The 18,015-nt window shown below is 31.1% G+C and overlaps 1 protein-coding gene across 1 annotated transcript; it reads right to left on the bottom strand.

Annotated features, from left to right (window-relative positions):
* Positions 1–281: 281 nt before the first annotated feature.
* On the bottom strand, positions 282–16,104 carry LOC130446055 (myrosinase 1-like). Its single transcript, XM_056782065.1, has 9 exons — positions 15,999–16,104; positions 10,934–11,197; positions 10,580–10,852; positions 10,021–10,424; positions 7,258–7,352; positions 5,150–5,446; positions 4,664–4,801; positions 3,415–3,518; positions 282–1,340 (listed from the first exon to the last, which is right to left on the bottom strand). Exons 1-9 carry the CDS (start codon positions 16,040–16,042, stop codon positions 1,070–1,072), a joined length of 1,890 nt encoding a protein of 629 aa, XP_056638043.1. The 5' UTR covers positions 16,043–16,104; the 3' UTR covers positions 282–1,069.
* Positions 16,105–18,015: the final 1,911 nt, after the last annotated feature.

Raw genomic sequence — 18,015 nt, 5'->3', positions numbered from 1 at the left:
AAATTATGATTCCTCATGCCAAAAAACGTGAAATTGCCAATTTTCAAACAGAAATTGTGAAAACATATATATATATATATATATATATATATATATATATATATATATATATATATATATATATATATATATGTGTGTGTGTCATAGGTTTATTATTTGGTGCTTCTGTAAAGTTATTTAAAAGGTACTTAATGATGTTGGTCAGCAGTAATCTCTGAAATTTTTTTGCTGAAATTAAATAGACAACTGGAGTTAATGCTCAACACATATTGAAATTTATATTTTCCAAATATAACCAAAATCCGTTTTATTTTATCCATTCTTTTCCCTACATAAACAAAAAATATGATATACAAATATACAAATTTTGCTTGAAAGAATTTTTAAGGATAAACAATGAAAAAATGGAAAAGCAACAAATGATAAATAAACTCATGAAGAGGTAATTTCGTAAATACTGCACATAAAAAGGAAAATTACGTTATAAAATACAAGAAAATCTAATCTGATGCATCAGAATTACTTTATTACTGTAGGCTTTGGTGTTACAAAAGTAACTGTAGCGCCACAATCATTGGAGAAAGAAAAATAGTTAATAAAAAAAGTAGACCAATCAACAAGTTATAGTTTCATACTATGCATGCCAGTACAATCTTTGGTAATCTATTTTCTTTATAATCGTTTTTCATCCAAGAATTTATTGCTTCGCTTTGGCATTCATATTATTATCCGTGGTGGAATATCCAATTGTCTTATCGCGTAATGTATCTAGGTCGCAATAATCATTATACATGACAGGAAGACCTTTTTATGCCCAATGAACAATATTTTTTTTTTCAAATGAGGTGAACTAAGATAAGGGGTTTGAGGTACAAACTTGTTGTATTGAAAATAATAAAGGTGTGAGCCACTTATTGTAAATCCAGAACATCAATTAATCTGCGCAATACTAGATAACGGAAAAATAGAATTTTTGTCAACGTACTATAATAAATGAAAAAGTCTCAAATGAACAGTATGATTCATTGTTTCGAATATTTATCAAGATATTAGAATAAATTTCTAGAATCTAAACATCATCCACACGTGAATAAAAACGATTTTTCATTTCCTCCAAGGCAGAATTGAGACGCGGAGTGGATAAAGAACGTTGACTATGGTCACGTGAAAGACTTCTTGTGATTCCTGGTAGCCTAGGTGGTGAGACCCAATTCCTTCTAGGCTTGTCGCATTTCAATTTCCGGGTCCTTGTTAATTCTTGAACGAAACTTGCTGACTTTTTTGGTTTTCGTCGAAGTTTAGGATCATTATAGTCGATGTGATAAAGCCCAAAATGTGCCCTGTGTAAGAAATATAGATTTTATTAATGCAATTTAAGTATTACTAGTATTACACACATTTGTGGAGTTCGAATTTTTTTGATAAAATATTTAATACGCTTGTAGATATAGGGAGTTTCTCGGAGAGAACAAAACCAACAAAATGCTCATTTTTTGAAGACATATGGACATTTGCTTTCATATTGTAGATTATTCAGCGCTTGCTCAATCTGAAGACATTTCCATTCTCATTATGTGTCAAACCATGTCAAATGTTATTCGATTTTTTGCATTACGTCTAAATGTGTTATTTCATCTAGTCTCTTCATCCTCGCAATTTTTTTCAGTACTGATTCGTAAATTCTTTTTTGTAGTTTTTTTTTCTTTTTTGTTGAAAAATCCTCTGCGCGGGGGATTTTGTTTTATTTTTCCTGTTGGCTATCTCTTTGTCAATCTTTTCATCTAGCTTTACCTCTAGCTTTATCCCTAGATACTTTAGCTTGTTACTGCCAATTTTCTTTGACTCTTCACACGACTCTGCTTTCCACTTTGTTCCTCTGTGTAAATTTCATAATCTCCATCATTTTTTTATTGCAGAGATACTCGTATATTTCCATAATCTTTTATTCTTTATTATCTCAATTTTTATTTCTTAATTCTAACGAGTTAGTCTTTTTTAGTTTGCTGGTTTACTTGTTCCACATACTTCAGTAGTTATATTTTCGATTACAGATTTGAAAATTTTCCAAAATTCATTGAGATCTATTTCAAAGGTTTTTTCTTCTAGTTTCATTGTTTCTCCATCTCTTCTCTCCTGGTATTGTATCTGTATGTCTTTTCTTCTCAGTTTATTAATTCTTATAGTGCTGTATTACATAGTTTTCTCCTCAATTTTGATATTTCTTTGTTTCTATCCTCCCATCGTTGTGTTTTTCTTAACCATAGACAGACGTCATTGATAAATCTTTCGATTCTGATGGTCACCTCGCGTAGGTATTTATGTATGTCTTGATAGGTTGCAGGTGTTACCAAAAACCATGTTATTCAATGCACAAATACACAACAGTCTATGATTATTTGACCATTTCTTTCTTATGTTACTTCTCTAATCTTTCCGATGCTTCTAATCTATTTTTTATTGTTTACTTCTCTTCCTATCATATCCTTCCTGGCCACAACTTTTCGTGTACATTCATAATAAAACTAGTGTTTTGGTGAGTAAAGAAATATTTCGAGAAGAATGGAGTATTTAGAAGTTGGAGCAATTGTTCGTATTTGACACCACTAAGTGCGCACTGATCACATATATTCCACTCTATGTGTGCCCAGGTTCTCAATTCACGATATTCAAATTGAAATTTCCACCAATTCTGATATACGGTATATAATATGGTTTTAGACTAAAACTAAAACCGGTGGAAATTCATCAAGTGCATGAAAAGAATAAAGAACACCCAAGCATTGTAATGATGAACTAGTTTATGGGTAGTTTCGTGAAAATGTCCGATTCACAATAGCGAAACGTTCTCTCAGTTTTTCAAAAGTTATAGTTACTTTGTTTTCTGAAATTGTCAAACAGTAGTGTTTTAACATTTCTGTACAGCTACAACAGACATAGAGACTAGATTCATTGGTTTGCCCATTCATGGGCCCATAGGGAAAGTTTTGACTATTCTTGACGGATACAGCAAGCATGGTATTTCATTACTGGATTTAATCGTAAATAGGAGACAAAATAACTGTTCATGGAGCGAGAAGATACGAACCCACCAAAAAAACCAATGAATAATTCACGACCTAACGTAACAAATTTCCCTCAACAACTTCTTAATTTATTCAAATGGGAGTTTATTCATTATCCGCTGCTTTTATAACGACGAGGAGATGCAGAAGAGTGCGTTGTTGAGAATACAGGCGACAGTGTTTTATGGTAGTCATTTCAAAGCTTGTCCATCGCTCAATGAGTCTCAGTTAGTTTAACGGCTTGAAAATTTTTTAGATGTAGATAAAAATAATAATATTTTGTTTCAAGCGTTTGTTGCGTTCTAAATAGCCCTCTTGTAATAAAAATCTTCATGTTTAAACAAATACTTACGTATAACCGAAAGTCCATTCAAAATTGTCTAGTAAACTCCAATAAATGATTCCTGTAAGATTAACGCCCTCATCCACTGCTTCAAGAATGTTACAAAAATAGTCCTACAATTGAAGTGAATATTAATAATGAATAATAATAATTGAAAAAATATTGAATCAATATTTTTTATCGTATGACAGTTTTATATCATTGTAATGTAGTTTACGTAAGGAAAAGCGCATCATATATTCGGATGATAAATTTCTTTTCTAACCCCATGTCACAAACAATCTGTTTCAATACAACAATAATTACTTTCTATATTAATTAAAGATGGCAATGAACGCGTATCCTCCAATAAGGATCTTGTTAATCTCCTTTTTAGATACATACCCAGGTATCTTGCCTCATTTTTTTGTTGAGAACAATTGTCAGTATCCAAAAAACGTTTTTTGTATTCATAAAAACATGTTATCCAGCTGTGTAAGTTACTTAAGCTCTACTGGTTGATAACTCAAATAACTATTCAGATATGAAGCCGTAAAGAAAGAAATTGTAGTGAAATAATCGGTTTGTCCTGTCAAATTTCCTATACAATCCTGTAGCTACGGGTATTGGCATAAATAAAATAAAAACAGTTAAAAGACGCTACTAAGGATTGCATGAGAAATACCATTTCCAATTTCTGTTCATTGGACCATTAATTGTTTCTGCAATAAATAAGCAACGAAAAAGCATTACATGATTTTTTCAAATAGTATTTTTGTTTTTCTTTTCTTTTGTTATTTTATTATTTCTCAAATATAATTAATATTCGTACACACTTCTCACTAACTTTTCTAACGGAATTTTGATTTCCAATCTTTACCTGATTTATTTGGTGTTTGATCTTCCATTCTGCAACACCCATGTTGTCTTATATATTTCAATATCAATTCAATTCAATTCAATTCAATAATCAAGGTTCCTCCATTTACTGGAGTATCAATAAAATTAATATTTTTAATAAAACTTTTTTCCTCTAGTCGAATATTGTAAGGTACTAACAAACATTTAGATATTAATATTAGCATTATAATGTATATTAATAAACATGAAAATTTAGAATTAGGGAACTTTCTCTTCTACAGCTGAACTACCATATTAAAATCACAATATTTTTTAATAAAAAATTCCAGCAAATATGAATGAACGTGATTGTGCTGTTTTCCTAGTATTGGCTTTAATACTGTTTTATGTATAGATCACAGAAAAATTAGAAACTCACCCCATAAAAATCCACTCGGTCTAAATCATCAGTATAAGTGCCGTTGTCGGACATTCCTATTTCTGTTATCATAATTTCATTAGGCTCATAATGTTTTTTTAACCAATTTAATACTTTACGAACACCGAAGGGAACGCTCTAAAAATTGAGATTTACAATTAGTCCTGAATAGTAATTTAAATAGGAGGAATATATCTCTATATTTTTAGGTATACAAAAACACTGGATATTTTGATAAGAAATAGGAGAATATGAGTGAAATAATGAGAAGAAAAATTATATAAATGTGGGAACGTGGTTTCTCTCACACAGAGCTTCAGCGATATAGTTTAATAGAGAGACAGAGTGGTCTATACTAAAATAGTAATCAACAGTTATATTATCTGAGTTTCTGGAACATCTACTAAAGACGAAACAAATTCTACGTAATAAAAATTGACTTAGTTTATCTTATTTTTCACGTATTTAATATGAAAATATACTCACAACAAAGATTCCATTAGATTCGACTGTCCATGAAGGATCGAAAGAATCAGCTACTCCAAGATCAGCCTCGTAACTAATTTCGTTTGCAGGAGCTTCGCATACATCTCTTGCTAGTAGCGTATAATAATGATTTACAGCTAAGAAGTCAGCAGTTCCTTTTATGTATTCAATTTCTTCGCTAGTAAATTGTGGTAACCTTGATCTGGTTAATCCTGCTGCAAAACTTCTGTCGCGGATCCTCATTTTTACTATATCCGGCCAATCACCCTTGAACACTGGATTGTAGTAAAGACCACACTAAATAAATTTATAATTAAATCCATTGGATAATAGTTGAAAATCAAATGAAATTTGATCATAATAAAATATCAGTAGTGGAAAATGCAACAAATAACAAATTCGAAAAAGTATACGATACAACAAAAACGACATACTATTGATTGTGTGCGAATTCAACGCAAAAATGGGAAACGACGAACAGATTAGATATATTACGAGAAATTAGCTGCATACGAAGATTCCCGCGGCAATGATGAAATAGTTTGAACATAACAGCTACTGCAAATAGGTTCATCGTCAACCCTAAGATGAAACATAAGAGATAACACAAAATGAAATCGTCAAATCGAACAGAACAGATTGAAACCTTAGAGACAAAGCCTGTGTATAAAAAGAGGAAAAAAAATATTGTACTATCATACAGAACAGCTTATGTGGACTCTGTTCATTTGCTTGATAGTTACAAAGATGAATATGAAAATAATAAAATAACAAGTAATAGAAGAACATGAGATACAACGCCACCTCAACATAGGCCAAATAAAATTAAATTAAAGCAAAAAACTATTTGAAGGGCTAACGACAGGGATACTTAAATAATAGAAGAAACACAATAGGTTGAAACCTAAAACACGAAAACTGTCTGCATAATAATTGCATACTTATTGGAGTAATATAGTAGATAGAATCAATGCAAGACAAATCGGGACTGAGGCAATAGATTCCAATTATTAAAAAGAAATAACCTGCAATAGAACAACTATAGAGGAATCGTGCCGTTCAACAGCCAAAAAATTCACCAGAATAATAAGACACGTTATAGCGGGGCTCATAGAAGAATAACCCGGGGAATACCAATAGGGCTTTAGAAGAGAGATAACATAGACATAGGAAACGAATATGACATGAAGATATTCATATACCATAGATTTTAAATAAGCCAAAAAATATATGGAAGAGATAGGAGTACCGCGGAAACTAATTAAGTTATTACATAATTAGAAGATCAAAAGTACAACTCGTAATTATAAAAAGATTGATAGTGAAGATAGTCGTAGAAACAGCGGTGAGACATTCCATCGAAAAACTCTATTCAATATACTTCTCGAAAGGGGCTGTACTGAAAAAGGCCCTAATACAAACAACCAGTAAAGCTATGACATAGCACTTACAGAAAGAAATGAAAAAAAAAATGAAGCGGCGCTCTGAATAACAAGAAAAGCACAGCAAAGAAGATTGAAAAAAAACAAAAGGGTGGCCAAATACATAAAAAGCACAAGAAGAAAAATAAATGGGACTAACATAAAAACAAAAAAAAAGATCGTTAGATCAATCTGGAGATACAGCGCAGTAGAAATATAATAGAAGGCCGGAGTATAAGGAACAAGACAAAGTTAAATTAATAAAATTTCAGAGGTTAGAATGGTATGAACACGGACACATGGAAGGTGAACCAATAGAATCACCAATATTAAGATGGTATGACTAAATGTGGGAAGATGTGAGAAATGGATTTACATCTGGAGTGATATATTTATGAAAGAAGAGTTTAGTAGATCAGTTATAAAATATTGATATGGGAAATTGAGATGAATACGCTTGGATTAGTTTAATGGAAAAATAAAAGAAATATAACAAAAAATCATAAGATAAAGAATCCTACGAGAATTCAAGAAAAAATTGAGTAGTAATAATAAAAATAAGAAGAATTCAAAATAAGATAAATATTCATTGAACATGAAAACTAGAATATATACAAGAGTATTTTGAAGTTATTAAAAAAATTGAGAATAAAAACGGAGACGTAATTGAAATAATGAAATTATTACCTCAAATTGTCTCTGTCGTTCAGCTGCTTCCTCATCGTCGTCAGAGTTAGAATAAGGTTCTATCCATACGCAGTCTATGATAATGGTCATTTTTGCTGAGAAAATTCGAAAGAAGTAGTCAAACATTTGAAAAATGGAAGTAATGCAGATAAAAAATTAACTCGGTAATAAAGTCTGAACATTTATTTCAAAATTTTAAAATCATGAGGATTCGTTTCCTTTGATAATTCATTTGTAATTGTTAATTAAAAGTTTATCCAATCTAGCCCACATCTACTGAATGTGATTTTTTTTCTGCTTTCGATTTCTATCTGCATTGATAGAAGAAAATATTATTTTACTTTTCCCACAAATTCTTTTCCAAGTTTACTGTGAAATTTGTCTTTATTTGCGGGGCGATAAAATGTATGTTATCCAGGCATTCACGACATAAAAAGTTAGATGGCTGGAACACGTGTCTGAATGAATACTCAATTATAGAATACCGAAAATGTAATTCAGACCAGGAGAAAGGTTAATATAATATAAAGATGGGGAGAATAGGCCCAGAATCAAATGGAGAAATTTACTAAAGCGGGTAGAAATTCAGAAATCATGGACTGATGCAGCATTTTTGCATTGTCATATGTTACTGTTAATGTCCGAAATGCAGTATATGTTAAGATACTCTGCTGCCTGTTAACATCCATCAAGGTAGATGGTGAATGACTCTTATTTGACCTTTTCATGACGATTTCGGTCATTCACCGGTGACTGTTATCATAGACCACGACGACAATGTTCATCATGACCGAAATTATGATGCCTGCCTGATTGATATAGAGAAATGGTGATTTGTAGAAACAGAAGTTCTGAGTCAGTATATGACTAATGAAATCGCAAATAAAATTATAAATAGATACGAATTGTTTTTAATCGAAATCATTAAAATAACCTACCTATACTAGGTATAGATAGGTAAGTTAGTTTAGCATAGGATTAGTTGTTGTCCTCCTGGCGTACGACACTCCCGAGGATTGAGGAGGGTGGTTTAGTGGGTGAGAGTCCCACACAAACTCACAGCATTTGCTATTTTTAAAAATAAGATCTGAAAATTTTATTACGATGAGCTTGTAGCACTTTAAAGAACCTACAAAATGCTTGTTTGACTTTATTGCTCAAAAAGTAAGTAAGTTAAGGGGGGAAAACTAGAGCACATTTTTGTAGAAATTATAACATGTACAGGGTCCTTCACGACGAGCTGAATCGATATGTATATGGGAAAGTACGGCGACTAGTGTTCTTAAATTTTGCTTGCATGGGTTTTCCGAAATGTTCGTTTCAGCTAAAGTAATTTCAGTTTTTTGAAACTTCCGGTTATACCGGAGGTGAACTCAAATTCGTTATTTTGAACGGAATGCTATGAATTTTATTAAATTTTTGGAATCTACGTAAAATTTAATGAAAACCATAGCATTCCGTTTAAAAGAACGAAATTTGGATCCACTACCGATTTAACTGGAAGTTTCAGAAAACTGAAATTACTTATTACATTCAAATGTTGCTCCGTGTACGTGTATTTAAACCTAGTCGAGTGGCTTGTATGACGAAATAACTTCACACGTACGAAGAGCTGCTTATAATAGTGTAGAGGATGTGTATAGTAGTAGTGTAGCAAGAGAAACAGAGACAGCTGTACGATTTGAAACATCTGTTAACATATACATATATTCCCTGTACCCCATAGAGAAGCCAAAGCAGTATACTTCCATGATCGAAAGAAAAACCACGTGTTGTTCTCTATTAAAAGTTATAGAAGCATTATTCTGTATATTACTGTAAAATTATGAAAAAATATAAATCCGTAATTACATAAAGAATTTCGTAATGAAAATATGTATGTGTCCGAGCTTTTATATATTTGATATTTTATTTGTATTTGTTTAGATTTGTAGAATTAATCCTACATTCTTATTATTAAATCAGTCATTCAACGTTATTTTAACGTATTTACAGATAATTATACGCTTAAAACTAATATTTTATGAATTGTTTCGAATGGGGGTAGTTTTCACACCTAATAAATAGTGTTCAACCCCCTGGCAAAAGCCTTAATTTGAAGTAGAGGGTAGACAGAACCTAAATCAAACTTTTTATGCAAATCGATCCTGTTTAATCAGTTAAATAACTGTTTCGTAAGATGTTATTTATTATTTTTAAATGTGATTGTCATCCAAATTTTCCTAAAAATCGGTGCTGTATGGGATAAATATACAGTTTACACTTTTTTACCTTCATTAATTGGATTATTAGAGGTCATACAAATTCGTGTCACTGCTTGAAACTACTTATCCTCACCTGGTACTATTAAAATGGAATTTACAATAAAGGATCATCAGGTTTTTATTTATCTAATTGCATGTCAAACAATATAGTTGTGAATGTCGATGTAGTGGGAATATCACTTATGGTTCTAGAAATTTTTATTCATTATATTAACTATTTAGCTCGATTATCTGCAGTGTGAGTAACTAATCACAATATTAACTTGCCAATGCGATTTCACAGCTCTGTTGACAAAGCTACTACCCTTACGTTAGTTTATCGATATATTCTACTGATTTTGCTCCCGAAAATACGCTGATCAAGAGTTTCCAGAGCGATTTATTCACATAAATCCATTATTACTAACATTTTTACGATTTGAGAGCAACGTTGATTTATTATATTTTATTAATAAAAGTCAAAGTAATGAAATCACCATATTATTCACTTTCTACATACCTTTATAATGGGGAAATTCTCGTTTATACATATGATACACAGCAGCGTGCGCTTTCAAAGCTATATAAGAGCATTGATATACCAATAATCCATCACTTTCTATAGCAGGAGCAAAAATGTCACTATTATATCCAAGATAGCACATCTGCTTAGGTTCGTTGATTGTGAACCAAATTCCAACATCTGGTAAATTTTTTATAACAATTCTGGCGTAATCTACAAAATGAGGTATTAAACTGGCATTGACCCAGTGATGACCATCGTCAAAGAGACGTTGTGGCAGATCGAAATGATAAATCGTAGCAGCCGGAATCATATTATGTTTACGAATTTCACGTACAAGATTTTTGTAATATCTTAAACCTCTATGATTAATTTTATTCGAATAACCAGTTGGTAGTACCCTGAAATTAATGTTAAAATTAACGAAATCTTCATCATAACAATGGCAAAAATGATTGTTATGAAATTTATACATATAATATGATATAATAGTATAATTTTCAGTTCATGAAACAATTCACTTAATCTTCCAATATAAAAATTCATAAATATTCACCTAGACCAAGATATGGAAAATCTATACACTTCCAAACCAAGCTCTGCAGCAAGTCGGACGTCTTGTTTATATTTATAATATGAGTTGGCGGCTACATCTGCAGTGGCATTATTTCTTACGGGAGATGGTACTCTATGAATAAAAGTGTCCCAAATACTCAATCCCTTACCATCTTTATTCCACGCACCTTCGATTTGGTAGGCTGAAGTTGCTGCCCCAAACAAAACATTATCGGAAAATATTCCACGGGTTTTCAGGTATCTCGATGCGGAGCTATGAAAGAAAAAAATATACATCGAGTAAGATTGTGTATAAAAAAGGTAGTAGAAGCGTCTGTAAAATATTATCACTAACCTACTGGATGATCCATTTTTAATCAAATCTTTCTGTATCATTGTACCTGAAGATCCATTATTAATATCATTCGATTGAAAATTGCTACCAATCGATCCAAAATCGTTATTTTTCTTATCTTCTTCACAGTCTTCATGAACTGGTATAGGGGGGCTGTGGTCTTCTTTAGTTGTGCCATGATTATCAGGCTCAGGATCCTCACCTTTTGATTCATATCCCTCATTATCTACTAGTTCACTCAATTGAAAGGTGAGGGTAAAACAACTGAAAAATATTATTTCATGAATAAGAGGCTAAATTGGAATAAAAAAATAACACTTTTCCAAAATTTGCAGAGCTTTTGTGTGAAGAACTTAAGAAATCAGCAAAAAATGATTCGATTATATAACTTATTGAGAGAATTAACTCTACGATATCGTGTCTCTTTTGATATAATTGGGCTTAGTAAAACACTTTGGATTCGGTTTCCTTCCCCTTTCAAACTTTGGATTAATTTGGAATTTTGCACACTTCTTAAGGACCGATAACAATAGAATAATTTCATAAGTTTGTCGAAATTACTTTCGACAGTGTTGTTACTTCATTTGTTGACAAAACATTATGAATATTTATAAAAAATATCCAATTTTGTCATTTCATCAGTCGTGAAAATTTAACAGAAGTGAAAACACATATGAGGAGTAAAATATATATAAACTGGATATACACAATTGAAAAAAAACTTTATTATTCTAATTAAAAAATACAAAATTTATGTTTGTGGAATTATTCTGTTGTTTCATAGTCTTCGACCTCGTGTGTAATAACATATTGGTCGTGATCCTCAATGAATACAGTTTAACATTCTCCTACATTTATTCAATTTTTCTACTGTGTCAAACGGTAAAATATTTTCACTAGTTTTTTTGCAAATTGCACTTATCATTTTTTAAAAATGCAACTGTAAAACTTAGTTTGAAAAAAAGTCTGTAGCAAACGATTCTGAAGTATTTTATAATGGAGTAGGCAAATCTAAACACGTAGAAGCATACCTCACGATACTTTAAAATTGTCTTTACACGAATACATTGTCAATCTTCAACAAAACAAATTATTTTCAATACTTCAGTATAAAATATTTATTCTGATAGCAAAATCAACGAGTAAAACTGAACTGCACTAGACCTTCTACGAATTGTAACTCCCAAAAGGATACCTAGAATACATAAACACGTCATATGCAAAAGAAATGAAATGAGAGAATTGATAAAAACGAAGTAAGAAAACTACATAATCAGAAGAACTGAAATTTTAAATTACCTACTGAGCACATCCGTTTTCTGATAGAAATTCTAATGGTGGTACTTAAGTTATGGCGATAGACTTCATAAAAGTCATGAAGAAGAATTTTAATTCAACGAAACATATTTTGAAAGACCTCCAATTGATAGAAGCACAATAAGCACAATTGTTGTCAAATGAAACAGGAAGCATGAGGGGTATTTCAGAATTTGGAAGACTAGGAATGAGTGACGATGCGAAGTTAGATATTTTCATGTCATCGGAAGACAACCCTCATGACAGTACAACAGAAATTAGTTGATAAGAAAAAAAAACTGAGCCCATACAAACTTCAAATTTTTGCATGAACTCCCAAAAGATGATAAGATAAGATGTTTTGAACTTTGTGAAACATTCATGAGGCCTTGTGATGAGAGCCCAATCTTTCTCAAAAGTGTCGTATTTTTAGACGAGGCAATATTGGAAGGGGGCGTGTTCGACCAAGGCATGGCACTTTTTAGCCAACTGATTTTGAGTTTAATAAAAAAAGTACGACGTTGTACTACGCAGTTTATGTTCACGTGGTAGAAACAGTATCGACCTAGAAAAAATGTAGAATTTTTTCTTGAAAATTTAAAGAAGGTACATAAAAAATGTCTCAAGGTGGCACTAAATGCCAAATCAAACCTTGGTCCTTCTAGGGTTAATAAAATTGTTTAGTTTTTTTTATCATGGTAGCTTTCTCGTTCTTATGTTTGTGACCTCTTTCTACAAATTCATTTTCTTTCGTATAACTGAAGAATTTTTGAATCTTTATAGTTGAATTTTTTTTCTTAGTATTTCATGGTTTGCTGATGTTGTATATTTTCATCGCATTGATGACCTTTTATTCTTTTTTTAATACTCAAATGTCTGAAGTCACAAGGTTATCAAGTACCACAGCATTACTTCTTTTGTTATTGGGTGTTTTAGATTCTAGTTTAGTGAAATATGTGGAAAATGGGCTTTATGATCTATACTAATATATTTATTGGAATAATTCGATAGTTGTCCTTTTGTATATAGTAAGGAGGAATGTTTTATGTTTTAATATTTTGTTTCTGTTTCGTTTCTTAATTATTTATAGTATCTGTTTATCCTGTTCCTGAATATGTCGCTTATTGTTTATTATTTTCTTCCAATGCAGTTTATGCGTTTGAATTCAGGATCTTTTAGTTGGATAATTCTATCAGCCATCTATCTTTTGACACATGACATAAATTGAAGTTTGGATATCTTGAGGACTGAGTTGGCTTTGTATACAATTCTTTCTTCTTTTTTTTCGATTATAATTTGGAGTTTCTTATGATAAGAATTTAATTTCTTATCTATGTTTTCAATTGGATTTTTTGGTACAGCAGTAATGCAATCATCTAAATAACGGAAACAGAATGAGATATTTGTTAAACTTCCTTAAGACAGTTTCCTCAAGATTTTCCTTTACTAATTGTGTACTTCATATGGACGCTTTCTAACACACAAGAAAAAAGATGTCTACAGAAATTGTGAAAATCGAAAAATTGGAGTATCGAGCCATCATCAAGTACCTGTATTTGAAAGGATCAGGAGTTACTGTGTCAGTCCCCGAAAATATCGATGCAGTTCATGACATGATTTATGAGACCGTCGAATTGGGCTAAAACGGATATCTGAAGCACTGAATATTTCATACGAACGCGTTCATCATATAGTTCACGTCAATTTGGATATGCGAAAAATTGCTGCAAAATGGATTCTCAAATGTTTGAATGTTGACCAAAAGCGTGCAAGGGTAGAAGCATCGCGTTCGATGTGTGCTCGATATGAAAACGATGTAGAATTCGTAAACCGAATTGTTACTATGGATGAGACTTGGGTAGAATGGCAACAATCGGGTTCTCCAAGACTTAAGAAGTTTCTTGTAAAAAAATGTGCTGGAAAAGTTCTTGCTTCAGTTTTTCTAGATTGCCATGCAGTATTCATTATTCATTTTTTTGGATAAGGGTAGAATAATAACTGGAGATTACTATTCTACATTACTGACCACTCTACGGAAAAAAATTAAAGAGAAAAGACGCGGAAAGCTATCCAAAGGTGTTTTGTTATCGCAGGACAACGCCCCTGCACACAAATCTCATGTTGCCATGCAAAATGAATTGCTAGAACACCCCCCTTATTCACCAGATTTGGCTCCGTCCAACTAGCATCTCTTTCCCCAACTGAAAAAAAGTTTAAAAGGTCGTAAACGTGTGGATTTGCAGAGCAAGAAGAAACATTTTTTTTTGAAATGTCTAGACACGTTGCAGGTTCGCTGTAATAAATGTATCCAATTAAGAGGAGAATATGTTGAGTAATAAAATATTTTGACATTGAAATTTTGTTTGGTTCTATAGTAGGGTAAAAATTTTTCAATATATCCTCGTATGTTATTGGTGTTAGTTCTATATCTCTGATGCATTCGTTTTGAGGTATGTCTTTTTTTTCCATATTTTCATAAATATATTGTTCACAATTGTTATAGGAATATCTATATATAAAATAAATCTAACGAAGTAGTAAGTGAATACATGTTTATCAGGAACATTTCTATTTAGACATTACATTTTGCTTCGAAGGCCCATTTGTTTTTGATACAGTATTTTTAGTTATAAAAATTTTGTGAGAGGAGTTTAAATACTACAAACAATTGGTTGAGTAGGTGTCAGGTTTGGGCAGTTTTGATAGACTATATAATTTAGGTGGCAAGGCACTATGAATTTTCAATTTTTTCGCATTTGAAAGCGAAATAAAAAGTTATTCTCTCCAATATCGAATGAGGTTATTATTTTGGTTTTGATATGAATTAGTAGATTTCAATTTGTTTGTATATTGTCTTATCATTTTATTAATAAAATCTTCTGATTCCGTTACGTTATTTAGACGATGCTTATTCAATATTGTTTAAGATATTTGATTCAATTCTTTATCACCAGAAATATTTTTCAAAATTGAGACCTGAAGGTAAAACTTCATTCACTTCATTTGGTATGTCAGTATCTGTTAAACTTTCGATCCATTTTGTTTTTATTTCATTTGTATTTTTATTAATAGGTTGTTGTTTCAATATTAGATTATCAATATTTCTAATGCTTTTAGGACGACGATAACGGTGCCATGATCAGTAACACTAGCTGTAAGTCAAAAACTTCCGTGATGCTATCTTAGTGTATATTTATATATAACAAACATTTTGCGGATACATTTAGGTTATGCATGTTCGGTGTTTTGGCCTGATTCGCGGTAACTACTCCAGAAATGGTTAATAGAATCCATGCCCTTGTACATAGCGATCGTCGAATGAAACTATGATGAAATGAAATGAAATAACTGATGAAGTAAAAACTATAACTAGAGAGTTGTACAATACTTTGCATTAAAAAATACGTATGAAAATATTTTCTTGTTTGCTGTAAAATTAAAACGAATCATTTTCAAACATAATATAAATGAACTTTCCTTCGATATTTCACTGCAAATTTAATTGGGATATACAATTATATTCCAGAAATACATTCGAAACAATGGACTTAAATGTTTTGGTATTCCATAGGAGTAATCTCTATTGATTATTTAGAGAAAGGTATACAATAACTGGCCAATGTCATTCTGATTTACTGCCACATTTTAATGTTATCTAAGAATAAAATAATAACTTGTAACTCTTCATTTGAAATTATTTATTTTCTAAAGTTATTCAAAACTCCCTAATTTTGTTATCTAATTGCAGTGAGAATAAAATAAAACTTACGAAAACGTGATAAATATATGTAACACACATTGTTGGACTTGCATATTTTAAGGTCACGACGCATACTAACTAATTATCCATAATGCTTCATTTTATAGGCAAAAATTCAGTGTGTTAGTACTGCAAATAATTCAGTACACTTTTGTAGTTGACCGTAGAAATTAATTATTCTGAAACAAGTTATCAAGAATTTTCTTCTCTTAAATCACATTTCCCAAATAAAAATTTTTGTAGTATATCCTAGTTTATACATTTTAAGGTCCGTTTTTCCATTAAAATAAAAAATTACGGTAACTATTTTGATCTACAATATTATTATACCGAACATAAACACAAATATACACTTCGCTCCAATCGTAATAATATTTTGTGATTCTGTTATTATATGAATTTTCGTCAAAATATTCCAGAAAGCTAGAATACACTAAAATAGGACCCCTTATTTATAAGGTCCAATCCATCACTTGGGTAGTAAGAGTGCTATTGTCCACAGTTTTCTTGAAGTTAAGCATATCATCTTTTATTTTTTAAGGCTTAGGAATCAACTTTCATATATGTATACGGCTGCTTAGTTATTGGACGGGATGATGTTCTGTTTGCGATAATTCTTTTCTAAATCGAGCTGGACACATTTTTTCATATTTTACTGCTTGAAAAATACTTGATTTTTTGCCCAGCTTTTCAGAATATTTGGTTCTAGGTCCGTTCATTCCTACGCTATTTCATTTTGCCATTTGATGGCATTTCTGTTGATTTCCTGTATGGTATATTGATCCCACTTGCCATGATAGATAGCTAGTTCATTTTTTCTCAAAGCTAGAATTTTTCGGAATTTTGTCCTGAGGCATGTCCCAAGTATGATCACACATGCAAGCCAGCCTCTGCACCTTCGATAGATCGTTCCTCGTGATATTTAGACTATTTCTAGCACCCCAAACCACTGCCTTATATGTGATGATTGATACAGTAACATCTTTCCAGTCCCAATTCTTACCTGTGAAAGTTTTACATACCATCAGTGCTTTAATGGCTTTAATGGTTAATTTCGTTTTCACCTAGTGAAATCTTGCAGCTGTAGGTATAGGGTTTATATCCTCAGCATACGCTAAATGGCACATCAGCTTTTACCCAGCTGATAGCGACTTTACTCGAAAACTTCGTAGTAGATTATTAATGTCGAAGGAAAAACAAATTACCCAATGGAAATGAAAATATAATAAATATATAATCAAAGTAATTGTGAATATATTTGTGATCATTACTTTTGCACACGATTCACTTTGTTTTCATTCTTATCACAATAGAAAGTTTAAATAAATTGAGTATGAGTGGACATTAAGTGGAAAAAATAATTTTAGGTATTTAGATTATTTAATCAGATACAAAACAAAAACATTAGAATATGTTCTGTTTTTATAGGGTTGCTAAATATACTGGAAGAAATTATAAATGAAAAGATGTGGAAGAATATTATTGATATCGAAAGACTAAATACCAATAACTACCACATAGAAGTTATAATGAAAATTTAGAACAAAAGAAAGAGAATACATTAAGGACAACATAAGGTTTTAGTATTTAAGATATTAATTCATATATTTTGTAGTTTGAAGATTTGAAACTTAGAAATGTACAAGCCGACAATTTTAATAATTTTATCAATCATATTGAAAATTTTAAATGAAGTTATTCTAATAATATAAATAAACAAGTGTCGTGTCGACAAGTATTAATTTATTTTTTAAACTCGCTAGTTAAGGATATTTATTTCATTTTTGTCACTCCTAAGCCAAGAAAAGTGTGAAGGAAGTACTTTAAAATAATATGAGAATATATTGTAACATTTATGTTAATTTTTTGTGTGAATTAATCAAAATTTTGAATTATTTTCGGTTTTTTATTAACTTCATATAGCGAAGAAAATAAACTATATTCATTCTATTTACGTAATTAGTATGTTTTCTTAATTAGAGTGTTGCATTGTATCTTTGCCTTCTGAAAATTTCAAAATTCTTCT

Source organism: Diorhabda sublineata, chromosome 6 (genome assembly GCF_026230105.1).
Source record: "Diorhabda sublineata isolate icDioSubl1.1 chromosome 6, icDioSubl1.1, whole genome shotgun sequence".
In the NCBI taxonomy this organism is placed as follows: Eukaryota; Metazoa; Arthropoda; class Insecta; order Coleoptera; family Chrysomelidae; genus Diorhabda; species Diorhabda sublineata.
The sequence above is the reverse complement of the archived record's forward strand: the minus strand, read 5'-3'. Positions and strand labels throughout refer to the sequence as shown.

Bases quoted from the DNA above. Each gene is read 5' to 3' on its own strand.
- LOC130446055 (XM_056782065.1), bottom strand. From the start codon at position 16,042: ATGCAAGTCCAACAATGTGTGTTACATATATTTATCACGTTTTC. The intron at 10,853-10,933 runs GTTAGTGATAAT...TTTCTTTCATAG, and splicing joins AAAAATGGATCATCCAGTAG to CTCCGCATCGAGATACCTGA. The intron at 4,802-5,149 runs GTGAGTATATTT...CTCAATTTTTAG, and splicing joins AATCTAATGGAATCTTTGTT to AGCGTTCCCTTCGGTGTTCG.